The 27,963-nt window shown below is 33.3% G+C and overlaps 2 protein-coding genes across 2 annotated transcripts in view; one reads left to right on the top strand and one right to left on the bottom strand.

Moving 5' to 3' along the window:
• Positions 1 to 493: 493 nt before the first annotated feature.
• On the bottom strand, positions 494 to 6,592 carry LOC128192557 (uncharacterized). Its single transcript, XM_052865342.1, has 15 exons — positions 6,303 to 6,592; positions 6,091 to 6,191; positions 5,715 to 5,860; positions 4,910 to 5,021; positions 4,711 to 4,823; positions 4,525 to 4,631; positions 4,137 to 4,285; positions 3,851 to 4,018; positions 3,634 to 3,758; positions 3,410 to 3,552; positions 3,176 to 3,246; positions 2,964 to 3,090; positions 2,064 to 2,348; positions 1,688 to 1,951; positions 494 to 891 (listed from the first exon to the last, which is right to left on the bottom strand). The coding sequence occupies exons 1-15, from the start codon at positions 6,559 to 6,561 to the stop codon at positions 620 to 622; spliced, it is 2,442 nt and encodes an 813-aa protein (XP_052721302.1). The 5' UTR covers positions 6,562 to 6,592; the 3' UTR covers positions 494 to 619.
• Positions 6,593 to 11,429: 4,837 nt separating this feature from the next.
• The window catches only part of LOC128192564 (low-density lipoprotein receptor-related protein 1-like), a 34,987-nt gene continuing 18,453 nt past the window's right edge, over positions 11,430 to 27,963 (top strand). The window contains exons 1-6 of the mRNA XM_052865347.1: positions 11,430 to 11,627; positions 14,304 to 14,748; positions 15,648 to 15,900; positions 25,033 to 25,180; positions 26,960 to 27,070; positions 27,250 to 27,510. Coding sequence (XP_052721307.1) covers positions 11,576 to 11,627; positions 14,304 to 14,748; positions 15,648 to 15,900; positions 25,033 to 25,180; positions 26,960 to 27,070; positions 27,250 to 27,510 — 1,270 coding nt within the window. The 5' untranslated portion in view covers positions 11,430 to 11,575. The remainder of the gene's footprint in view (positions 11,628 to 14,303; positions 14,749 to 15,647; positions 15,901 to 25,032; positions 25,181 to 26,959; positions 27,071 to 27,249; positions 27,511 to 27,963) is intronic.

The raw sequence follows: 27,963 nt of genomic DNA, 5'->3' as shown, positions 1-27,963 counted from the left end.
CCATTGGTCAGTGGGAACCAGACATTGACACAAAATGTGTAGGTAAACGGATTTCATCACTTTTATTTATTATATGTTATAGCACAAATTCTTTTACTTTTACAAATTAGATTCTTTTACACTTTTTGTGAGCAATCAAAAGCAATATTATATGATCTCAAGATGATATATTTGTTAAAAATCTTATTACATGATTATTTGAAATAATTGTAAGGTAAACTACGATTAATTTTATTTGATTTAGATATGGTATATCCAGTCTTTGAAACAAATACTGTTTTGAAATCAGACTGCGCTAGAAAAGTCAGTATGTCGTGTGGGTTTATCTTCAAGCAAAACTACGTTGCTTCGTATACTGGTGACATAGTTTGCGGTAAATATGGAACATGAGATCAGCCTGTAGATATTCCTTGTACAGGTTAGGAATTATAAGAAACAATTTTACTACAATTATAAGTAAACAGAAAATTATGCAAAAGTTTGAACAAAATCGTATATTTTACAACAGTCTTTTTATTCCCCTGAGTTTGAATATCAGGTACATGCTCAGATTCAGATAGTATACTATCAATTATCAAGGCAAATGATTAAACAATTCTGATAACAAGTCAATGGTTACTCAAACTAGGCGTTGTTTGGACTCAGAGTGTTTCAAATTTCCCGTAATCAAATTGTCCATTAAAGTCGCCTTTTTCTGAGAAAGTTTTTCCAATGTAGATGATCGCCGAAACTTTTTACAGAGATAAAAGCTGATGAAAACTAAGTTCAACAGGAGTGAGAGACCCAGTAAGGCTATTAGAATCACGTGGTGTCTATGATGATAAGCCGAGTGGAGGTACTTCCGGGAGATGGTCCCGCTCTCTCGTGATGAGGACGGGTCAGATGGTTTGTCTGATAAGATAAAATCAACAGTATCTATTCGTGAACTCTCTCTCCATGAAACAAATTATGTTGCTGAACAGAAATTCTCACATCGTGAAGGGTTTAGAAGAACACTCTTTTCAGTTCTTAAATAAGAGTTATGCTTGGATAGTCAATTTTTGGCAATAAAAAATATTAAAATTTTACAAGAATGATTTTATGAACATCTTTTAACAGCACAAGTCCACTGAAACTTATATTACACATTTGCCAGTTGGTTTACAACACAAAAGTTGTCTATTCGTTATTGCATATTAGAATACATATAAAACATTCAAGTTAGATAAAACAAAGTAATTCTAAATTCAGTTGCCTTTGCTGACTGAATTCAACGTATGAACCAAAGCAAACACAACTCAGATTTAACTATCAATTTGATAAATAAAAAATGTTCAATAAAGTTCAAGAGATAATATCTGCTATGATTCATCAAAATCTCTCTCTAGGACTAGTAGTAGGTAATTTTCTGAATTTACATAGCCAATCAGTTTATAATTTACCTTTATTTACTCTTTTTAACTCGAACATAATTTAACTGTATTTATCAAAGACTACCGGAATATAATCCGCAACTAATAAGTAACATACCTGCATTTATCACTTACCTGTATTTACTTATGACCACGTGCACCCGTGAGTAACTGTCCTGTATATTCCTTTATCTCACGGCACGTAATCCACCTGTTTTTTACCTAACACTATAAATAAGTAATCCACCTGTATTTGCCATTGACTACAGTCACGCAATCCACCTAGCTTTATTTACCTATAACAACAGGTATGTAATCCACTACATGATAATCCACCTCTTCCACCAGGACGTCGCTGGGTCTCGTCTGCTTTTTCTCCCTTTTCCTGGCACCCTCTGGGGTCAGATACTGCTTGAACTCCTTTTCTGACATCTGGAAGCTCCCACAGGTGGGGAAACCCTCTGGAACTGGTTCCATGTCTGAGGTGTCCCCCTCCTGTAGCAGCACTGCCATGCCTGCTATTTGGTGGATCTCAATGTGGCAGTGCATAAACCAATATCCTGGATATGTTTATTGCCATTTAAAATCAAACATTTGTAAAAATTCAAAAATTGGGTACTTTGATATTTCGTGAAGTTCATTTTAATTTTTTTAAAGAAAGGATCAAATAACCTGGATTGTCAGCTTTCAGTCGGACGACGACGTATCCGTTTCTTGGAACAGCTATCGTGTCCTTTTGTGGGGGGTTTTCCAGATTCAGTCCGGGAACATTTCCAAAGTTCCAATCCTCATTTCTCCAGGAAGCGCCATTGCAACTCTTAGTGCTGCATTTAATGTCTCTGTTTCTATCTAGTATTTCCCCTGTCGTAGAATTATAGTGAGGGAATCCTGTCTTGAGAACGTGGAAATGATGACCGTGCATGTGTATTGGATGAGGCATTCCGAACGGAGCATCGTCTATATCATTAACAAATAGACATGTTCTTTAAAAACCCAAATTTATGATTATTAAGAACCAACATTATTGTTCAGCAGAATAAACACAATGCATGTGTAAGTGACCAGTGCTTGGGATAGCAATAAACCTCAAATCAGTCCTACCTTGGTTAATATACTGATTTATATCCATACGAAGGTAATAGTTTTAATATTATTTTGTTTTTAAAGCTTTTATTACTTACTCTTTCAATTCTTAGTCAGAATCAACAAAGCTTATAGAATTGTAACTCCTGATGGAACACAGCTGGTGAAGCATTAAACCTCGCAGTACTATGGCAATTTTTATGTATATGCCTCTATAGGTGATCATCAAAGACTTAACTTTAATCAATTAACATCATGAACAGGCAATGTCATGAACAGTTTTTGATCCATGTAAAATAATTTTTTTTTCAAATTTCGTTTTATATAAAAATTTTACTGCTAGCCATGTCTAAATCATTTTTTTTACTTTCACATTCGGAATATTGCTTTCATAAAAATTTAATTAAAAACTAAATCAATTCATATCATCGAATAGTATATTAGAAATAGCAAAGCGCTTTGCATGGTATGTCATTGACTTTTTCTTACCCATGTTCAGAAACACAATCTGCACGGTTTTATCTTTTTCCAGTTTGACAATGTACGTGCACTTGCAGTGGTCCGTGCAGTTTAAAGACTCACAGGAGGTTGTCGTATTTTCTTGCTTTGGATAAATCTTTAAAATAGGGATATAACAATACAAGAACGTATGTATTTCCGTCTGTCTGACCGTATGTCTGTCTGTGTGTCTCTTTACGAACCTGAGGTGGTGAGGTGGGTGGAACAAAGACGTGACCGTTCACTGCAGTGGTAAAAGGAACCTTTGCTGTTGCTGAAAACAAGAACGACGCTACCTATTTTTTGTCAACTGTTTAAACTATATTTATAAAGATATACGAGCATTGAAATACAGACTTCCCTTTGGACTGAAAAAAGGCTGCTTATTTGATAATGACAATTCTTTTTAATCAAATGCGAAACAATATTAATCGTACATGAGAAGTGGAAATTCAAAAATATTTCCTGGAACTCCGTAGGTGACGAAGCTACTGGAACCGGATGTGCCTTTATCTGCGCAGAGGTAGATTTAAGGTCCGAGGCGGCGACGCAGGTAATACTGTAGCTGTCCGGATATTGGCTGTATAATAAACACCGTCTTAAAACTTTGTTATTAATTTCAAAACTTCTTTTCTTTGTCCATTCTTATATCACCACTTACCCAAAAGGACAGTTGACTACTCTGCATGGATCTTTGGGCCGACACTCGTACCTGTGTGTTTTTGGTTGAACTTCGCGTGAACCATTATACCTTAACACAGCCAGAGCTGTGTCTTGAACAACCGGCTTCGAAAGAAAAAAAAAGAAAATAAAAGTACAGATGTTTAAGTAAAGAAAGGCAATTTAAATGCACAGCAATATTAAAACTGATATTTTACCCCTTCGCTATTGGTATCCTCTATGCTTTGCGCGCGCACCCAGTAGTTGCCAATGTCTTCTGACGCCAAGATGATGAAATCTACTCTCTCGCCACCATGTACGATGACGGATTCAGCACTGGTCATAACGACGTCGTTACCGTCGACAGAGATGATTTGAATATCATGCTTGTTTAAAAGCATTCATTGATTAAACAATTCCTAAGATATAATCAGCTATGATCGTGTTATAACGTTATTGTTTGAAAAATTCAAGATAGAAAGAAAATAAAGATAAAAGAGCTACCTTATCAACAGAAATTCGGAAGGCAAACAGCATACCGGTATTGATGACTCTAAATCTGTAGTAACCGTAACGGCTGACGACGAATGTTTCCGTCGGAAGTTCGGGTATATCTGGTTGTTCCGGGTTGTCTTTGTTCAGGTAGTGATTGCCTGGATAGATAAGGTGAGACTCGTAAAACGATGACAAGAGTGTATAAATAATAAAAAGATAGATATATAGATAGATAGATAGATAGATAGATAGATAGATAGATAGATAGATAGATAGATAGATAGATAGATAGATAGATAGATAGATAGATAGATAGATAGATAAATCTGTTGAAGATTACGTAAAGAAACAAAAAAAAAACATATTTGATTTTTTTCGTTTCGTTTTTTGATTGTACCCCTTCCGTTTATAAGTGCAGACTCAAATGGAAAGAGACCAACAGCTCCACCCGTTGCGTCTAACGTGATCGAGTAGCATTTAGTTTCGTTGAATCCGTATGAGAATCTGAATAATGAACATAATGCTCCATGAAATTTAGTGATTTTGTGAAGTAAGTATCGTCACAAAGGGGGCTGATACGTACGGATTAAGACCCCAGTCTGCCTCGCTTTTGGTCTCGATGGAAGCATCTAGCTTCCAGTCCGTGACGACCATCACAAAATCCCCGGATAATTCAGGCAAATCATCTCTTAAGTTCTTACATGAAAACAAAATTCAGGTATAGTGAATCTGTACACAAATTAAAGACAACTAGACTCCATACATAAGAACAAAGATTTTACCTCCAATTTTTCTGGTTTGGGAAGAACAATTAGGGCCCCAGACAGGCCGTCTGTACGCTCCGTGCCTAGGTGTGAGTGGTACCAGTGAGTACCCGGAGGGTCGGCCAAAAACCTTTAAAACAAAAAGAAACTAGTGAGTACCTAGGGGTGAGCTAAAACCTTTAAAGACAAACATATCAGTAAGTACCTGGGGGTCAGCAAAAAAACATAAAGAAACGAGTGAGCACCCGGGGTCAGCTTAAACCTTAAAACACAAACAAATCAGTAAGCAACGGGTGGGGGGGGGGTGTCACAAAAAAATCAACCTAAAAGAACACGGAGAAACTGGTAAACACCTGGGGTCAGTAAAAAAAACCCCAATAAAATAGTGAGCATCTAGGGTGATCAGAAAACCCCCATAGAAATCATAACTAAATTATAATGAGGGTTAGCCAAAAACCTAAAACCACAAACAAACCAGTGGTTGCCCATGGATCAGCAAACTTTAAAATCGGCAAAGACATTTCAATCATTGCTGTCTTGATTAGAAATCATTATGCATGTAAATTTTAAATCCACCCAACCTTCTTACGATGGCTACATTGTCGTGACTTTTTTAAATGCTGTTTAAATATCTTTCTCCAAAAAAGCGCTTTCTATAAGGCTACAGCAAAACATTGAATTTTATAGGTTAGAATATGTAATTTTTTACTTTGCTAAAAGATAATTTATTTCTAAAAAAAATATAAATATCTGATGGTTGATTTGTTGACTTCTAAGCTTCTTCAAAATAGAATAAAGTAAATATTGTAAGTTGTATTTTAACCTGTATTGGAAGGTTTCCCCGGGGTTTATTGGACAGTGGGACACAGTTCCCACCCCGTCCATCCAGGGGGTATGCCATTGTACCATGCCGTGCCAGTGTATGGTCAGTCCCTCCATCAGTAGGTTGTTCTTCAGATTCACCACCACCTGAACAGGTAAAAGTAAACATGTTTGATCCGACGCAAAATACTAGATTTTACAATATGTAAAAAAGTGTAAGTATAATTAAAATATGTATGATAGTTCGATAAAAAATATAGACAATGACTATTTTACATGTTTATTGGTAAAATGCAGTGTCAGACAAATTTGATTAACGTTTAAATCTAGTTTAAAGGTTTGCTTTTTGGTGTATTGATCGATTAACAAACAATTACCTGTTGACCTTCATAAACAACAACAGAAGGGCCCGGATAGTGTCCGTTTATTCCATAAATCAGTTTATAAGACCCATCTGCGAATATTGCTTTTTCAGAATCTGTAAGTTGTAAAACTATAAACCACAACAAACTCAAATCAACTAAATTAGGCGGTGATTAAATACTGTATGTATCTCTTTAAACATAACGATACATGTTGGTCTTCTCACCTTTACTGATGTCAATTGGAATATAAGTATTGCAGCTGGATCGTTGGTACAGGGAACCGTTCCGGACAACAATAGGGTGTCCAGCACCCCTGTCCTCGTAATAGATCATCGTTTCCACATAATCAACCACCCAATCAAACTCACAGACTTCTTTATCAGGGGGACAGTGAGGCTTGACATTATGTTCAAAGCCAAAGGCGGGGGAATAGGTGAAGAGAAAGGAAATATAAAGAAAAGGGAGAAAGTATTGGAGGGGCATGTTCAAGGTAAGGACTGATGAAAATCACAGGTAAACAAAGGTATTTATGGGGACTGATATCAAACGTAACACACGGGTGAACCCGCACGTAGTATCGTAGGTACGGCATCTTATCTGCAACATCCAGGTGTGTAAAGTATATTTACAGGCATGACAGCAAACACAAGCTTTGTTTTAATTATCGCTTGATATGTTGTAAAATAAACGATAAAAAAGTATTTACAAATACCTGAAACGCGTTCGTTAACTTAAGCAGTCAATGATTTATCATGATAAAAACATAACAGAGAAGAGTGATATGTAATAATTTAAATTCAAACTTTATCCATATTTTCATTAAAATGTTTATTGCACTATCGTTTCTTCTTTTTTCATATTTTGTTAAAATGAAATGGTCTGATTATGATTATTAAAATAATAAAGATGATAAAAATTGAAAAAAAAAATGTGATCTTAAACAATTTTTTCATGAAGTTATATAATTTTAAACTCAAAACAGTTTTTGCATCACAAACTTTACACCTTTGTTGTTTTTGTTAAGTCAGAACAAATACTCAAATAATAAGAAAAAAATAATTTCAGCTTTAAATACAAAGGTAGAGTGAGTTTTTGGCATAATCTATTTTAAATTAATTTGATAGCTTATCTTTTACATATACAAGTAGCTTTTAAAGTATCTGATCCATATTATTCCCATATGCCATGAATCTTGATGCTATGTATAAAGATAATACTCATTATTCTAAGGCATAATTTTTATGTTTAAGTATCAGTATGTAAGAGCGGAATGTGTCCTAATAAATGACCGTTACCTGTTCTTGAAGTGTTGTCCCTCTTTGCTTTTAATCTATAAACGTTAATCCTAAAATGTATATCCGGTATAAAAAAAATTGTAATAATATATTTTTTTTTATTTCTAATGATTAAATACAAAGTTCCATCAAAGCATTTATTGATATTCTAAGTATTTACTTTTTCATTTTCAAAAATTTGCTTGTCGCCATAGACCTTAATGCATTCTTTATTAATTAATTACCACTTTCGCAGGTAATAACATTTTTTTGTCTTGGCGAATCATTTTCTTACTCTAAAATGCTTTGAATTAATATCAGAGTATCTAATACATGATGGATATTCAAGGTTAGACAATTGAGGCCTAATATTGATCGGATAACTTAAAGGGGCATGGTCACGATGGTCAAATTCTATTTTTATGTTTTTATCATTTACAAAGCTTTATAAATGATTTCTAATCATCAAATAAAATTTGAGGGTCATTCGTAGAGTAATATGCAAGATACAGAGCTCACAATTCTTTGTCATGTAAACAAGGCTCGTGCCCTGTTTTTGTTTACATAAGTTCAATACACCAGAAAAAAAATTTTTCCAGCTTATTTGCAAGTTTATAAAAAAAGATTGTTTTCTAATGCAAAAAAAACTCCCAAAACTCCAAAAAACAACCCACATTTTTATAAACAGTGACCTCTACCAACGTCAATGTGGGATACCCATGGTGTCAAGGTTAGCTGAAATATATCTAACCTTCATCTATTTTATTTTACGAAAAAATATAAAATTCTTGTTTGATTTCTACAACCAAAAGGAGTAACAACTGAAATTCTAAGATAAAAGTATTTGTGTTCTTCCGAAAAAAACAATTAGGTAAGGAATACCATTTTTGACCACCTACAACTGACGTAAAGGGGATCACAAACTAGTAAAAAATAAATGTACAACTGACGCAAAAGGGGATCACAAACTAGTCAAAAAGTTAATGTACAAACAATTTAATGAAAACAAATACCGTTCATTTTAATGGTAATCTTAAGCTTGTTCAAATCATGACCGATGGAAATGATCTCTGAGATAAATATGCAATTAGAAGTTTCATGCAATTAACAATATATGAATGACACTTAAACCAGAACACTGCTGTTCAGGCAAGCGATGTGACACAAAAACCTATCTTGCTTCTCCGAACAATGTTTAATTGCGCAGAACAAACATTATCATACCTGGTATTTCACAGTCGTTCACCTCAAAGTACTCGTGCTATTTTACTCAGGGTCATGAGTAGTATACAGTCAATAAGCAGAATGTTTATAAACCAAGGTCGCATTTGTTTAAAGTACAGTGATACTGCGATGTGTACTGGGAGTTCTAAAAATATCCCGAACGACCAATAGCATGGTACTAAGGTACCTACAAAAAACTGAGAGAACCTTAGAATGGCGTTAAAATATAATTTTGAGTTTTTTAATACCGGAAGAAACCCGGTCTATTATCAAACAAGTTTATTGAATACCCCGTGGCCTTAAATATTTTCATAAAAGAGTAATGATAATTTCCTATCAGTAAACTTTTAATGTGAGGAATATGAAATAATATGTCTTTCCTTAGAGTGGACTTCTTCAGGAGATATATACTTCTGTGTTGTGAGATCTATGAGAGTTATCAATAGAAACGAAACAAAGAGAACTAGAAATGTGAATAGAAAGAAGAACAAAGAAACAGGTAGGATTCAAAACCAACGGCAAATAAATCAGAGAATCGAGATGAAGAAAAGTGCTTGGTGTAGTAAATTTGAAGATGGTCGAGAGAGCAAATGTTTATTTTTTCTATAAAGGATCAAGGTATATACGGTGAAATAATAAAGCCCAACTCGTAATCTTTTTCCATTTATCACTGTGCTATCTACCTTCATACACGCATGAATCATCAAAACAAGCACTGTTGTTTTATTGAAACGTCCAAATCAAGCTAACCAGACTTCACATTAGACAGTCGGTTTCGCTTCTCAAACTTTATATGCATTCATGATTACATATTGATATTAAATGTCAAATCGTAGATTTTTTTTTAATTCTTGCTATATAATGTCAGGACTTTATCTACAGTTTTAGTTTTTTCATAAGATTACGATTACAGGTTAATCGTAAGTTTTACCCTGTTTTAATGCACCGCAAACAAAAGAAATCTAGGGAGAGAAAATCACAGAAAAGAATTATGCCCTACTGACATAGATATATCATTATTTTATTATTTTTTATTTCAACTTCTTGCAAAAAGCTCATCAGTATTGAACACAATTATAAACATATGCGAGGTACGCAAATTGCGAAGCCAGTAGGCTTCAGAGTCTCTGCAGAGCGTGCATTCTCGCAATAAAGAACATGATACATCTTTTATATGTGATTACATCATGCTTATATTTATCGTACATTTGCCCAACATTGCTATGTTATTTGAATATCTTGGGGCAAAAAGATTATGGTTTCAAATAAAACAAAAGTTTAGACCCAAATCAAAGAGGATGAAGAAACGGATTCTAAACGTATTGTTTTTTCATTGCTGGTCGGGTTGGTACTTTAAAAAAATATATATTTAACAGATTTTTCTCTAAAAGTTTTGAGCACGTCAAACGAAATTGTTTTAAACTCAGTGGTGCCTGTAAGAGACTTGTATTGATGCATTGCTTGTGCGATACTCTAAGAATGTTTTTTTTTTTCAGATGTATAACAAAACCATTGTATGGTGTTTGACTCAATCCCGAGCTCAATTTAGACTCCTTTGCCGAATGCACTGTTTTTACAAAGCGTTGTTTTGTAAAAAAAAAAATATATAAATTGATATAGGAAAATGGTAAAAATAGTAAAATAAAATTACACAGGTTTGCAATTGTGTTTATACAAACATGTATCATTGAATCGAGTGATTTTTCGCTATAAATATAAACATGTATTACAAGCAGAATTATTAAAAGATTGAACCCTAAAAGAAGTAAACATGTTTTTAACGACAAGTGACATTATTTCGTGGAAGCAATAGTAAGGGTTAAAATGAGATTCCTGTCCCAACAGTGCATCTGTATAGTCATCCAAGAGTGTAGTATCATATCCGGGGGGACTATTTAGCGTATTGCCGTAGTAAAATAAACACTGTCAACAGGAGTGAACATAAAAGTGACAAAAAATATTACCCAGTCATTATACATTGTGTAAAAATAAAATAAAATAGTTGTCATTGAAATATCGTTTAAAGAACATCTTTGGCACTTTTTTAGTGGTTTTGGTACACTGAACGTACCATGACCTCACTTTTTTAGTGGTTTTGGTACACTAAACGTACCATGACCTCACTTTTTTAGTGGTTTTGGTACACTGAACGTACCATGACCTCACTTGTTTAGTGGTTTTGGTACACTGAACGTACCATGACCTCACTTTTTTAGTGGTTTTGGTACACTAAACGTACCATGACCTCACTTGTTTAGTGGTTTTGGTACACTGAACGTACCATGACCTCACTTGTTTAGTGGTTTTGGTACACTGAACGTACCATGACCTCACTTGTTTAGTGGTTTTGGTACACTAAACGTACCATGACCTCACTTTTTTAGTGGTTTTGGTACACTGAACGTACCATGACCTCACTTGTTTAGTGGTTTTGGTACACTGAACGTACCATGACCTCACTTGTTTAGTGGTTTTGGTACACTGAACGTACCATGACCTCACTTGTTTAGTGGTTTTGGTACACTGAACGTACCATGACCTCACTTGTTTAGTGGTTTTGGTACACTGAACGTACCATGACCTCACTTGTTTAGTGGTTTTGGTACACTGAATGTACCATGACCTCACTTGTTTAGTGGTTTTGGTACACTGAACGTACCATGACCTCACTTGGCTCTCTAATTTTGTTTCGTGAATAGCTGCGTATCACATTGCAGTTTTCTTTTGCTTGCTTTTTCTGATGTAATAAATTGTGTTGAGTTTTAAGTTCCGAAACTGCCCGGGTATAACAACACACAAGCCCTTTAAAAGCGCTGTACTTCTTATAACAGTGGACTGTATACTATTAGGAACGCCACGTCAGTTTGTTTTAAACTATTTAATTATTGGCACATACATGCACCTTCTATTATTTATCGGTTTATAACAACGAACTTTTCGGAATTTCCCTATGTTTCAATTAATGTAACTGTATCTCAACGGATAAACGTCTGTATTCAATGATGCTTCTGCTTATTGGAACGCTATTTTTATTGGAGCATTTTTGCTATGGTAAGTGCACAATTCATGCAATGTTTATTAAACATGCCAATGCTTCATCGCATGGTCAAGTTTTAGAACAGAAACAAAAAGAAAATGCAATTCTCCTTACCTATGAAAATGTTTTGATCACATGGTTTTGGCAACATAAAAGAGATCATTATGATGCCGATAAATATTTTGAATAAAATTTATTAAATAATTGTTTTCTTTAATGCATATACATGTATGTCATAATTTTTATACCTTGAATAAAACAGCATTAGTAATTGTTAAATAAAATTATCAGTTTTTAAAACCATGATCTATTAAGTTGAACTCATAATTTATTATCTTTTGTCTGTTTATTCACGCTTTTTTGGGTTTGATTACTCAAGGTTATGTGAGTATTTGTGTCAGTATTTACAGGTATAATATGTATATTATAGGTACATGTACATGTCTTTGTATGCACCTGTATGTATTCTTATTTTACATGTCCTCTTTATCTGCATTTGCACTGAGCTTATTCGGAGCTGTCTCATTGAGTCGGAGACAATGGAATTCGATATCATGATCAGAATATCTACATATGAATAGACCACACGTTTTATTAGAACGTTTGTATTTTGATTTAAAAGATATATACAATGTTCTATTGTTTGTAAAACTGCCTTCTGTGCGTTTTAAACCGTGCAGCCCATCATATCTTAAAAATAGTCCATGGTAGAGGTTTCGCTTTCTATTTTGCCCACTCGCGCGACTGGAATTATCCGTAGTTTCAGTTACGTTTACTAAAGAAAAGTTACTGTCCTTTAAAAAAGACTAAAATGCATAGACCGTATGTATGTTTCGAAACATGACAGACTTAAAGGGTTATTCAAGATTCCTCTGACTCTACCCCCACCCCTTCACACTCATATATTATGATCTATGCTGCGGAGACCTCAGAGTTAAAAGGGTTCATATTTCTCACATAAATTATGACTTATATTAGTAGAGATAACGTGTATACATGTAGTTTAAAAGTCAGTGATGACCGTTTTTCTGTTTGCTTCATCCTGCAAATTTATGAGGGCATAGATTTACCATTTTGTCCTTTACATTTCCATACCTTCATTAAGTATATAAGTTTGTATACAGTACTACGTTGTACCAAAATCTTGTAAATTATAGCGAACGCAGCTCGCCGGTGTATCATACAATAATGAACCCGGAGAATAATGACCGGGGGTCATTTTTCTACGTAGAATAATGACCCCCGGTCATTATTCTACGTAGAAAAATTACCCTTTTGCCTGAAGAATAAGTGTCATTTTCATAAAAATGAGCACACTCTACATGAAGAAAACTGCCCCCTGTTGAATAATGACCTACTTACAGATTTTTTTTCAGTATAATTTTTTCATTATTTGTGAAAAAGTCTTTACAGAAAGTTATAGAATAGTTATTATAGAATACAAACGGAAAGTTATAGTATACAAATGAAAAATATTATCAAATACAAATGAAAAGTATACAATGCAACTTGAAAATTATATAATACAAACGAAAATTATAGAATATACAAATTGAAAATTATAGAATACAAAAAGAAAGTCATACAATACAAATGAATAGTTATACAATACAATTAAAAATCATAGAATGCAAATGGAAAATTATAGAATACAAATGAAAATCATACAATGCAGATGGAACATTATACAATACAAATGGAAAATTCTAGAATACAAATTGAAAATTATAGAATACAGATTGAAAATTATACAATACAAATGAATATTTATACAATACAAATGGAAAAAAAAATAATATTGCAACGTTTGACATGTCATAGATATAGTACCAAATCTGTTGAAGTTATAGACGGTTTGAAATTTGAAAACAAAGCGATTAAGAGTTGAGTTATGGTCTACTTAAGCATTTTCAGGGGAAACTATCAGATTGAAAGGCATTATGATTTTCATCCGACATTAAAAAGGGAAACAATTTTAACATCTAAGTCTTTTACGGAACAAAACGGACAGAGAAGCACAATGAGTTGAATTTGACCGTGATCCGTGAATGGACTGTGATATTGGGTTTGCGACTTTGATCGAGGCTTGTAATAAAATCAGAAATGAATTTTAACTGAATTATCTCCATAAGCAAATTGTGATAGTAATTTTCAAGAACGCCTCGTTGTACGATGTCGATCCATAAACATTATTCTGTTTACAGGCATATCTTAAACGAATCATTTATACCCCGCAATTAATGTAATATTTTATAAGAAAATGAACGAATAAAACTTCGTAAAACAAAATACAGATTTAACACAAAAAAGGGTTATGGGGAAGTCTTTGTATTTTGTACGAAATTTTTTAAACTTTAGAATGTTATATAATTCTCTCTCTCTCTCTCTCTCTCTCTCTCTCTCTCTCTCTCTCTCTCTCTCTCTCTCTCTCTCTCTTAATTCTTTGATGATATCGATATCTGTCAAAATATCAAGTTGACAATGATGCAAGGTATGTGTAAAATTTTCTTGCCGAGCTCGCCACAACGGTAGTACCGTAAAACATATAATTTTGATATAATTATACTTTTCCTTAAATCGAGTTTGGAATTCAAGAAATTTTAATTAGTTATTGACATGTTTGAATTTATTGATTAAAGGAAAAAAATATGGCATTACTTTATATAGTTAAACTAGATATTTATGTTTAGGTGTTCTAAGTGAACAAGGACTTATTGTTGGAAAATTCAACCCTGCATCAATAACATCAATATCAGAAATTCCAGAGGACTCAACAAGCTCCTTCAACATTGTTGACTTATTTGTGTGGCCATCAGACGCACTGATCACCAGCCTGGCATCCGATCCAAAGAAAACAGTTGTTTTTGCAGCACTACAGAGTGGCATTTTTATTGTGCATAACTATTCTGTCTGGCAAAATGAGTCTCAAACGTTTTCAGCTTCATACAATGGAAGATATGCAGGTATTGAACAAATTGCCTTTGACTACATCACGAATAACTTGTATTGGTGCGATTCTCTGCATGACTGGATTGCTGTGAAACCAGCATACGACACCAAAAAGAACATTTATAAAGTGGTCATTCGAAAAGATTTGAATAAACCTGAAGGACTCGCTTTGGATCCCGAGGATGGGTAAATGATTTTGAAGTTGATATAACGTTCGTTTAACGTTTTTTATGTCCATTTTTGCAATTACATGTAATATACCGTAGAAGTTGTAGGGCTTGTAGGCATTTCACGCTGGCGACCTACTCTCTCTCTAATGAAATAATTCTATAAATTTTACAAGTGGAACATATTTTTATGCAAGTAGTTGTGGATAGGTGAGTTGTTTTTATATTAAGAGAATAAAATTTATCGGAATTGTCAGTAAGAACATGTGTATATGACTATAGAATTAAATGACAAATCAAGTTTGATTTTTATTGGCTTGAAGGGGCATGAATACGATTTTGGTCAAACATTATTTTTTCCGATTTTGATGTATACAATTCTTCAGTAAGTCATTTTTTGTATGCAACCAATACTTGGAGTGCCATTCGTTTAGCTTAAAGCGAATTATAGAGTTTACAATTCTCTGCTATGTAAAGTGGAAATTCCAGTTTAAGACCTACAACGAATATGCTGAACGTTAGAAACTGTTTATCTATGTTTAAATGAATAGGAACAAAGTCAAATGAGCTTGAAAAAGATTTTTCTGGTATATTGAACCTATGTAAACAAAAACACGACACGGGCCTTGTTTTCATGACAAAGAATTGAGATTGCTGTATCTTACTTTTCACTCAACGAATGACTCTCAAATTTGATTTGTTGTTTAGCAATTCATTCCTAAGGCGTCGTAAATAATAAAAGCAGAAAAATAGAATTTGACCAAAAATATCGTGACCATGTCCCTTTAAGTTATGTCTTATCACCTCCTGGACCGAGTCTTTAATACAATGTTGACCGAATAAAGGTTTATTACTTGTGATTTTCTAATGCATGCAATTCGTAGAAGACAAACTATATTTAACTTTCTTTATGAATAGATTGATGTTTTTCTCTGATAATGGCCACAATCCACGAATTGAGAGGGCCTCCTTGGACGGACAGGACAGAGTGGTTATTGTCTATAGAGGCATATTAAGGGTTGTCTCCCTTACCGTGGATACAGACAACGACAAGCTGTACTGGGCAGATCACGACAGACAGACGTTGGAGGGATGTGATTACGACGGGTCCAACAGGAGAGTCATCAGACGTATGAACGAAGTGTCACCCACAGGCCTTGTCTACCATGAGGTAAAATCTATCCAAACTCAATTGATTACAATATTTCTTTTCTCTTAACAATGTTTTCTCTTTCAATACTACGACTGTTGCTACGCACTTTGAATTTTATTTTCAAAGTGCGTTAATTTTGGGACCAAATCAACGCACTTTGAATTTTTTTTTCAAAGTGTTGATATCGTCGATATTAACGCACTTTGAAAATAAAAGGGTCCGGGTTTAGTAAAACTAATTTATCATTTTATATACAATTAATGATTGTTTTATCCTTGTTAAGCTCAATGTGATCTATTTGAAAAATGAACCCGTTGCATTCTCAGCTTAATGAACAGCTTCGAGATGAGAATTTGTTTTCTTTTCTGAAAATTAACTACAGTAATCAACAACGTCGTTAATAGATCATTTTTTTTAAAATTGTAAACTTGAAAAATATCTGGTTTTTTAAAATAGTTTACAATAGGTAGTGTGATGAATTATTGGGCATATTTCAACTAGCAAAAACAGACAAGAAAGAACTCTATACATTGCGTTTCAATATTCAGTTTTTTTCTTTCATTATGGAACACTTTAAAAAGGCTAGATTTGTTTAAAACGTATCAGATGTAACCAAAAACCAAACAAACAGGATCTTGCTGCTATTGCAGTGTATCAAAATTGTTTAAGCCTTCGTTACAACTGGACGGACTTGTCGAGGGACCGTGCGCGTGATACGGGTTTGCTATATCTGGCTGTCGTGGCTGATCATTGGACAAGAAAATAGTATTGGAGTAACTCCAAGTGCCGCGTTTTTTGGACAAAGAAACGTTTGACATGGCAGCCGTTAGTGACAGATATGATATATAAATTTCTAACGCCCTCCTTTAATTTTTTTTATTATTTACAAAAATTTAACATCAATTTTTTTAGTCGTTGCAACTATCGACTGCTGTTTAAAATGCTCAACTGTTCATATCGAAAATTTGTAATCGAGTAATAATTCGACCATGACCGTTTTTTGTTGAAAAGCGTGGAATGCGTGTTCGATATGTTTCTCGGATACTTTTTTCAAAAAGACTCAATTCGATCGATTCCCTATCTTTAATTAATTGTTAAAAACATAAAAACAACTAGATTCGATCTCGTTGCGAGCAACGAGTGGGTCTTCCGTCCGATTTTTGAATAGATTAGATTAAACTAATCAATTTAAAGATAATATCGTAGACCTAAGCGAAAAAAAGAGAAAAAATAATTGCGGCACTCGGGGCTTGAACCCATGTCCACGACTCTATCGACTGAGCTACTCGGACTCTCGCTTCAGAACGTTGACGCCTAATTTCTCGAGTATGCCTTGATCGATTTTAAAACAAATTACATATTCTGAATCTGTAAAAGGGTCACTGTCATCTAATTTAAAAAAATATATCAAAACGAAAATTTGAAAATTTTCATTTTTTAAATCTGCTTCCGGTGACGACCGGAAGTGACGGCCAACATTCTCTTGACCGAGGTGCACGAGGATATTGCTAGATCTATCATCTCTGAAAATTTCAGTTCTCTATCTTTACTCGTTTTTGAGAAAAATCGCCAACAAAATTGACTTTTAAAAATCGTAAAACGACGATAACTTCCGACCGGAAGTTAATTTAAAAAAATTGTTCCGGTGGTATAAAATTCGTTTAAATAGGCATGAGCCCTGAAAATTTGAAGGAAATCGAACGAGTCATCTCCGAGAAATCGGCTGCCCAAAATTTGTAAGACAAAAAAAATAATAATAATAACAAGATTCGATCTCGTTGCGAGCAACGAGTGGGTCTTCCGTCCGATTTTTGAATAGATAAGATCAAACTTATCAATTCAAAGATAAAACCGTAGATCTAAGCGAAAAAGAGGGGGAAAAAATTGCGGCAATCGAGGCTTGAACCCGGGTCGCCTTGGCCATGTCCATTTCTCTATCTTTACTCATTTTTGAGAAACCCAACCGACAAAATTGCCTTTGTAAAAATCGTAAACGGACGATAACTTCCGATCGGAAGTAGATTTTTAAAAATCGCGGCGGTACAAACTTCAGATGACGTGGCATCATCCCTGAAAATTTAACTTAAATCGAGCGAGCCATCTCCGAGAAATCGCCTGCACAAAATTTGTAAGAAAAAAAAAAGAACTAGACACGATCTCGTTGCGAGCAACGAGGAGGTCTTCCATCTGATTTTTAGAAGGAAATATGACATCATCGACTTTGATTTTTTACAACAAAACATGATATGGAAAAAGAAGTGAAGTACTTTTGCTTTATTGTATCGCTTTTTATAAGTTCTCTTGCTTTTTTAAATACTTGCATTTCTTTTAATTAAAATGAAAAAGATTTATCTTGTTTACCTCTGGTCCCTTAAAACCCTTATTGGGAAGCACAAGAGGAAATAATTATATTGTTAGGATATATAAACGTATTATACCTAATCTAGCTTTAATAACCATTCACAAAATGGCTCTCATTAAAGGGCCATACATAAAAGATTTTAGAGCCCTTTGATCCCATAATTTAAAGGGCCAGCCCCTTTTTCTTGATATCAAATGAAAGGTCATTTAATTCTGAACGCATTTTGTCAACAAATGTTTAAAAATTTATCACCGTTCTGGAGATATATGAGAAAGAAGGTTTTAGGGGCCGATCCCTTATCTCCTTATAGGGGCCGTTTGACGAAATTTTGAAGGTTGCATATTGTTAAAATCATCATTTTGTACAACTTATCATCTGTAATGCATTTCAAAATATTTTTCCTCTCTGAGGTATGGGTAATTAAATTTTTGGACTTTTGGCCCCTAAAATCATTACATTGCGTGGATACCTAACTGTGAGATAAACATATTTTCTTTTATAATCTTTCACAAAATATCTCTCAGTAAAGGGCTACAGATTAAAGACTTTAGAGCCCTATGGTCTCCTAATTTAAGGGGCCAGCCCCTTGTTTTTGATATTAAATGAAAGGTCATTTAATTCTTTACAAATTTTGTTAAACAAGTGTTTAGAAATTCTTTACCGTTCCGGAGATATATTAGAAAGAAGGTTTTAAGAGCCGATCCCTTATCTCCTTATATAGGGCCGTTTAACGAAATTTTGAAGGTTGCATATTGTTAACAACATTAATTTGAACAACTTTTCTTCTGTATTGCAAATCAAAATATTTTTCCTTTCTGATATTTTGGGTGATCGAAATTTTGGACTTTTGACCCCTAAAAACCCTTAATTACGTAACACATAATAAAATCATTACATTGCTTGGATACATAACTGTGACATAAACTTATTTGAGAGGCCAGCCCCTTTTTCTTGATATCAAATGAAAGTTCATTTAATTCTAAACAAATTATGTTCAACAAGTGTTTAGAAATTCGTTACCATTCTGGGGATATATGATAAAGAATGTTTTAGGGGCCGATCCCTTATCTCCTTATATAGGGCCGTTTGACGAAATTTTGAAGGTTGCATATTGTTAAGAACATAATTTTAAACAACTTTTCTTCTGTACTGCATTTCAAAATATTTTTTCTTTCTGAGATATAGGTGATCGAAATTTTGGACTTTTGGCCCCCAAAAACCCCTAATTACAAAACACATGATAAAATCATTACATTGCTTGAATACATAACTCTAAGATAAACACATTTGCTTCTATAACCTTTCACAAAATATCTCTCAGTAAAGGGCTACAGATTAAAGATTTTAGAGCCCTTTAATCCCCTTATTTGAGAGGCCAGCCCCTTTTTCTTGATATCAAATGAAAGGTCATTTAATTCTAAACAAATTTTGTTCAACAAGTGTTAAGAATCTCGTTACCATTCTGGGGATATATGATAAAGAATGTTTTAGGGGCCGATCCCTTATCTCCTTATATAGGGCCGTTTTACGAAATTTTGAAGGTGGCGTATTGTTAGCATAATTTTAAACAACTTTTCTTCTGTACTGCATTTCAAAATATTTTTTCTTTCTGAGATATAGGTGATCGAAATTTTGGACTTTTGGCCCCTAAAAACCCCTAATTACAAAACACATGATAAAATCATTACATTGCTTGAATATATAACTGTAAGATAAACACATTTGCTTCTATAACATTTCACACAATATATCTCGGTAAAGGTCTACAGATTAAAGACTTTGGAGCCCTTTGGTCCCCTTTTTTGAGGGTCCAGCCCCTTTTTCTTGATATCAAATGAAAGGTCATTTAATTCTAAACAACGTTTGTTCAACAAGTGTTTAGAAATTTGTTACCGTTCTGGAGATATATGAGAAAGAAGGTTTAAGGGGATGATTCCTTATCTCCTTAAAGGGGCCGTTTGACGAAATTTTGAAGGTCGCATATTGTTAAAAACATAATTTTAAACAACTTTTCTTCTGTATTGCATTACAAAATATTTTTCCTTTCTGAGATATGGGTGATCAAAATTTTGGAGGTTTGGCCCCTATAAACCCTGAATTACGTAACACATAATAAAATAATTACATTGCTTGGTTATATAACTGTGATATAAACATATTTGCTTCTATAACATTTCACAAAATATCTCTCAGTAAACGGCTACAGATGAAAAACTTTAGGGCCCTTGTGTCCCCTAATTTGAGAAAACAGCCCCTTTTTCTTTATATCAAATGAAAGGTCTTGTAAATATAAAAAAATTTTACACTACATTTTTTAACAAAATATTTTTCAGACGAGATATAAACAAAGAAAATCATTAAAAATTTTGACTTTTTTTAGTCTCAATTTTCGGGACTAGGCGAGCTTTTACGCCTTTTGAGCATGACAAATATGAATGCCAAATGGCACATCTACAATCTATTGTCTACAATCCCTGAAAGTTTGAACACAACATCTTTTACCGTTTAGGAGGAGGTCCCTGGACAAGCCGACCTTCTGAAAATCGCTAAAACGTCACTATCTTAAGAACGGAAATGACGTCATCAAAATAAAAAAATGTATATTAAGTTTAGATCAATATCTATTAGATCTGAAAGTTTCATGAAAATCGGCCGAGCCGTTTTTGAGAAATCGCGGGCACAAAATTTGTAAGAAAAAAAAAAAATAACTTGACACGATCTCGTTGCGAGCAACGAGGAGGTCTTCCGTCTGATTTTAGAATTTGAGATACATGTTCGATCTTGATTTTGCTATTGAACAGCTAAACATGATTTTAGAATAGAAAAACGGGGTCTACATTCTAAGGGCCAGATACTATTTTGTTTCAGGGATAAGAGCTTTGTTCAACAAGTGTTTAGAAGGTCGTCACCGAAAAAAAAAGTTTTAGGGGCAAGTCCCTTACCTCCTTTTTGAAGCCGCTGAACCAAATTTTGAAGGTTGCATTTTGTAAAGTACATCATTTTGAGCATCTTTTCTTCTACACTGCATTTCAAAATATTTTCCTATTTGAGATATTGCTGGTCATAGTTTATGGACTCATGACCCCTAAAAAATCCTTATTCCATAACACATGAAGAAATCATTACATTACTTGGATACAGAACTGTAAGATAAACATATTTGCTTCTATATCCTTTCATAAAATTTTCCTCAGTAAAGAGCTACAGTTGAAAATTTTTAGAGCCCTTAAGTTCCCTAATTCTAGGGGCCAGCCCCTTTTTTTTTACATTAAATAAAAGGTCGTTTAAATCTCAACACATTTTGTGCAACAACTGTTTAGAAATTCGTTACCGTTTTTGAGAGATATGGGAAAGAATGTTTAAGGGGCTGATCCCTTAAATCGTTATAGGGGCCGTTTAACAAAATTTTGAAAATTGCATATTATTTAGTACATCATTCTGAGCATCTTTTCTTCTTTACTCCATTTCAAAATATTTTTCTTTTCTGAGATATTGGTGATCAAAATTCTATACTTTTTGCCCCTAAAACCCCCTAATTACGTAACACATGATAAAATCATTACATTGCTTGGATACATAATGGTAAGATAAACATATTTGCTTCTATAACCGTTCACAAAATATCCCTCAGTAAAGGGCTACAAATGAAAGACTTTAGAGCCCTTTTGTCTCTGAATGTTAGGGGTCAGCCCCTTTTTCTCGATATCAAATAAAAGGTCATTTAAATCTCAACACATTTTGTACAACAACTGTTTAGAAATTCGTAACCGTTCTTGAGATATATGGGAAAGAACATTTTAGGGGCTGATCCCTGAACTCCTTATAGGGACCCTTTAACAAAATTTTGAAAATGGCATATGATTGAATACATCATTTTGAGCATCTTTTCTTCTATACTGCATTTCAAAATATTTTTCCTTTCTGAGATATATGTGATCAAAATTCTAGACTTTTGGCCCCTAAAAACCCCTAATTACGTAACACATGATAAAATCATTACATTGTTTGGATACATAACTGTGAGATAATCATATTTGCTTCTATAACTGTTCACAAAATATCCCTCAGTAAAGGGCTACAGATGAAAGACTTTAGAGCCCTTTGGTCCCCTAATGTTAGGGACCAGCCTCTTTTTCACGATATCAAATGAAAGGTCTTGTAAATATAAACTTTTTTTGCAGTACATGTGTTAACAAATTATTTTTCAGAAAAGAGATAAACTAAGAAAACCATGAAAAATTACGACGTTTTTTTAGTCTCAATTTTCGGGACCAGGCGAGCTTTAACGCGTTTTGAGCATGACAAATATGAATGCCAAATTGCCTATCTACAATCTCTTGTCTACAATCCCTGAAAGTTTGAACTCAATATCTTTTACCGTTTAGGAGGAGATCCCTGGACAAGCCGACCCTCTGAAAATCTCTAAAACGTCATTTTCTCAAGAATGGAAATGACGTCATCAAAATAAAAAAATATATATTAAGTTCGAACTAATATCTATTTGATCTAAAGGTTTCACGAAAATCGGTTCAGCCTTTTCCGAGAAATCGCCTGCACAAATTTTGTAAGAAAAAAAAAATAAAAATAGGGAAAAAGAAACCGAACGAAAACAATAAGGTCTTCCGTTGGAAAACGGAAGACCTTAATAATAATAGGGAAAAAGAAACCGTACGAAAACAATAAGGTCTTCCGTTGGAAAACGGAAGACCTTAATAATAAGAAAAGTGAAAAAGAAGCAATAGAATAATAGAAGGGTCTTCCGCTGAAGACGGAAGACCCTAATAAGAAAAGTGAAAAAGAAACAATAGAATAATAGAAGGGTCTTCCGCTGAAGACGGAAGACCCTAATAAGGAAAAATACGGTGCGTGTCTGCCCAAGAACATTCAATGTCAGGTGGTGTGGTCCAAGCAAAGCTCGGTTCTCAATTGGTTTGTTTCCTTTCACAATATTTGCTATAATTACTTTTAACCTTTAAAAAGGAGGTCCTAAACAATAAAACAGCTTTTCCTAATTCATTATTTTAATCACAGATCGCTAGATTTTTTAAACACCACTCAATCATTAAAAGGCTTGACCGGAAGTTGAAAACAATCGGAAGTGTTGAAGACAAACCATGAAGGCCAAAACGTCATGTAACAACAGGTCAACATTACCGCTACATTGGAGTAACTCACCTTTCCGATAGACACCCTACAGCACGCGCAAATGCTAAGAACATTTTAGACCAAATTAATGGCCTTTGTGGGCGGAACGGTAAAAATCCAAGAGTGAAATAGGTCCTCAGCATCCAAATTTCGCAAAAGTAGACCACATAAACATATGGAATAACCTTCCACAAAGGTTTTTATCCAATCATGGGATCTTTATGAGATGATATTATTAATGCAAATCGGGAACGTATGAGGTGTTAATGTTGCGATTTTGATATCTTAGGGTACCTGTACCTTCTTGATTTTTTTCATAAAGCCCTTGAATAAATTTTGATTGAGCTTTAAATAAATTGCTTTAATATTCTTTATTTTTCTTTATTCTATATTTAATAGCCAATCGTAACCTTAACCTACATTTTCGACAGATTGCCGGGTAGCCATGGCAATTGGTGTGTGTCACCATGTATTTAAACGGAAAACGTAGGTCTTTCAAAAATCGTAAGATGTTTTTGCGTGTATCGATATGCTTTCCTCAACATTCACCCGCAGACCACCCGTATAAGCACATACGAAGCACATTAACTAATCCAGATCGATTGTTTTATCATCTAAAAGTATCATCAACCGTATTAGATGATAACTTATTTGAATTGTATATATTATCCAAATATTATCAGTTTACGCACGAAGCATGGTTTTTGAAAAAAGGGTTAAGGAAACTTATACGCAATCATGGGGAGGAGAATTTTAAAGTACTTAACTTTAATGTTAATACCGTTATTTTCCTGTAATTCTTTATGCTTCAAAATAGTCAGGGGCGCGCGCAGGTCACTTAAGATCAAATTTTTGTTTATTTTTAGAAAAATAAGTTTTGTCATATGCCGGTAGGTAATTAATATAAATGAATCAAAATAAGCGAATTCATTAAAAAAACAAACAATATACATGCGATTTATTCTGTTTCCAATTTTTCGAATACAGTTGAAAAGTCTCACTAATTATCAACAACACCTAGAACACGTTGCAAAATATCTATACCAGTGCCAATGTGGCATTTTTTTTATGCTTTTTTGTAAAAATCCATATATACCAAATAATTGACAATTGTCTAGAGTTTATATAACCACTTTTTTCAGTGTGTCTCACATGACAGGTGAATATTTACCTTTAAATATTGATATCTTATATGAAAATGATAATTTTCATAGGAGATAAAAGTTTCCTACAGGAAATATTAAAAATTCTATTGGATTTTCTAAAAATCCTATAGGAAAAATATTCTTGAATAAGATTAGTATTTCCAACAGGAATTTGATTCAGACAAGCAGTTTCCAGTAGAAAATTAAGAGTTTTTAATCGTATTTTAAAAAAAAAAATGGTTTTGTTCAAATCATCGAAATTCTTATAAAATGTTTTCTTATTCCGGAAGGAAATTCCAAAAATCCTACCGGAAATTAGTTTTTACCAAATTGGATATTTTTACAGTCGTAAAAATTGCTATGGTTAGTAAAAATAAATAATGGGCGCTTTATGCTTGTTCCTGCGTGTGTATGTGGGCGTGCGTACGTGCATTTCAAACATTTCCATTGGCAACAAAACAACACATCAAGAAACTATGTTTAAAACTTTTTTTTCAGGGGATGTTGCATGTCGTCAGCTTTAATACAATTCAACTTTACAAAATTGATATAACGTCCGACTCATTGCTCTACGCTAGAAAGTTTCTTTCAGGACAACCATATACAATTAATGTGTATGATACAGAGTCCACAGCATCATTTAAAGGTAAACAATATATATATATATATATATATATATATATATATATATATATATATATATATATATATATATATATATATATATAATATAATATATATATATATATATATATATATATATATATATATATATATATATATATATATATATATATATATATATATATATATATATATATATATATTTATAAGGCAATATATGTTTTTTTTTAATGTAAACAAAAAACCATAGACATCAAATGTAACCTGAATACCACAGTCCTGTCGAGTCCAATGTTTGCATTTTGATTTCGTTTTTGAGTTTAAAGCTAATACGAGTCACATCGGACTGTGATTCTTGACTGCAGTTTGGAAACATTAATTCTAGAAGGAGGTAAGAGTCAGAGGAATCTCGGATTATCTAAACCCTAGCTCTATGGGACAAAAATTATTGTAGTAGTTTGGTAAAATTAGACCTGCAGACTTTCGATTGACACTCTTTTATAATACTCACAGTTTCATTTATAACGCACATATCATGCATAAAGTTTTTGCTGCATACAATGCACAGGAAAAAGTTTTAGAGATGAATTTAAAAATTTCAAACTTTTGAAGGATGGCACAATAACTACAATGAAAAGTTATCGATAGATCCAGTTTGTTTTAACAAATACATGTTCATTCCATGTAAGAATCAAATTTTTGGGTTGTTCAAAAATAATATAATAATTAATAATGATAAATTGCATTTTCAACATTTTTTTTTCGAAACATCATAATTTTGACTTTTAAGAGTAGAACAACAACCATTGATCCAACGCAAGAACCGAGAAGGAGTCCAATGTTTTACAGAAGGAATGTAAAATGATAAAAAATAATCTTACAAAGCAACGCATACTTTTTCTAATATTTATTTGAATTCATAATGTTGGTAATACCATTTGGTTCAAAACTCTATGTTGAAAAATACTTTAAAAGGCAACAGTATGGTTAATCAAAAGAGATTAAATAAACAAGATCAGCATCTTAATACCCACTACCTTTAGGAAACTTCTAAAATAAAAACAACGGATGATACATGTTTATACTATAATTCCAGAAAATATTGCTATAATGTACAATTTTTAAGACGTCTAAACTGAAAGTTTAACAAATTTTTCACTGCTAAAAATAACTTCGATAAAGCAGTGTAAACAAGAAGAATATTTTATATATGTTAAGGAACTAACAGTACTCAACTATCCAAAACATAGGGCATGTCTCAGTCGGGTAAAAACTTCTAAATGTATGTCTACTCTGTGAACTTTCAGTATTTGGAACGTTTAAAAACTTAAGGTGTTTTATCACCATATGTCGCCGAGTATAGGAAATCTGTTTGATGATAAAAACAAATCATGAAAGGGGTTTTACCTATTCATTGTTTTATAAGAGAAGTCGAAATGGAAAATAAATAAACACATATAAGGTACATTTATTTACGGTAAAGTTTCAGGTTGGGCAATATATCTAACTGTTTCACCTCTGCAGTTTGTTACCGAGAGGCGCCATTTTACACCTCGTTCATGTATACAGGACAATGCTTTCCAGACACAATACATCCAAAGCTATTAAATTGCAAGCTTATTTGAGTTTACATGTATCATTTTATTATTATTGTGGTATCGCTTTTGGAAAATTAACTTAGAACAAAAATTGTCTGTCCATGAACCCGTGCAGATGGTATACATATTTCATGTTTTCTGTAAATAAATTAGACCACTGTCATTGTTAATATAAACAATGATTTTTATTATACCATTGACAGATCCGTGTTTAACCCTCCATTGTGATCATATATGTATCAACACGAGAGCAGGACCTACGTGTGTTTGCTCCGACGGTTTTGAACTTAATCACGACGGTAAAAGCTGCACAGGTAATGCACTAATCTACGTAGATTCTGTTAACATGATGTGCCGTAATTATAACGTTAAATGCAAAAATAGTACTTTTCTTTATTCTTAATTTTTTAAATGATAATTTTGATACAATGATGTAAACAAATGGTTGGTACAAGTGAAAAAAATTAAAACACGAAGCGAATTTTTACATCAGATAAATCATATGTTGTGGATGGGATGTTCATTGTAAGCAACGCCTCCATGTTTGCGATGCACAGATTACACTTTGAGGAGGGTCAGAGAAGTTTTTTACACTCTGTCCAGCTTCCAATTGCTAACATTGAAACCTTTGATGTGGATGCAAAGACAAAAACCATCTACTTTGTGGACGGTGGGAGCAGATCCTTAAAGAAACACGACATTGTATCATTAAGAACTAATACTTTAACTTCAGTTTCATCAGCTACAGTGACAGGTATATATTTCAACTATTAATCTAAAAATAATATCATGAACAATATGTCAGAGCTGGAATATGATTGGCCAATTTTTATTGTTTATCTCATGAATTTTCGTTTACTTGTACAATCGGTTTGCTTCTTATTTTAAATGATTATGTAATTTCAGTTCCTGCAAAATTAAGTTATTATTTCTTTGGAGAGGATAAAAAGTAAAGCAGAATCTAAATAGTTGAAAAACACTGATATGCATTTAATTAATTAATTAATTTTACTCTAAACATTTATAGTATTTATGGTGTGTATGCTGTCTTAATTTGTCCTTTAATCCGTTTTGTTCATAAAAAAACGACTAAACATAATAACTGCAGTAAACTTTATATACATTATATACAATAAAATATCCTTATACTGTAAATAACATAATGGGACCAACTGTAAATAACATAATGGGACCAACTTGAATGTGT

Source organism: Crassostrea angulata, chromosome 7 (assembly GCF_025612915.1).
Source record: "Crassostrea angulata isolate pt1a10 chromosome 7, ASM2561291v2, whole genome shotgun sequence".
Lineage (NCBI taxonomy): Eukaryota > Metazoa > Mollusca > Bivalvia > Ostreida > Ostreidae > Magallana > Magallana angulata.
This window is presented reverse-complemented; position numbering and strand designations above follow the sequence as displayed.

Excerpts from the sequence above, each read along its gene's own strand:
- LOC128192557 (XM_052865342.1), bottom strand. The coding sequence starts at position 6,561 with ATGCCCCTCCAATACTTTCTCCCTTTTCTTTATATTTCCTTTCTCTTC. Across the intron at positions 5,022-5,714 it reads GGGGAAACCTTCCAATACAG|GTTTTTGGCCGACCCTCCGG; the intron begins GTTAAAATACAA and ends TTTGTTTTAAAG. Across the intron at positions 3,553-3,633 it reads GTAGTCAACTGTCCTTTTGG|CCAATATCCGGACAGCTACA; the intron begins GTAAGTGGTGAT and ends TTTATTATACAG.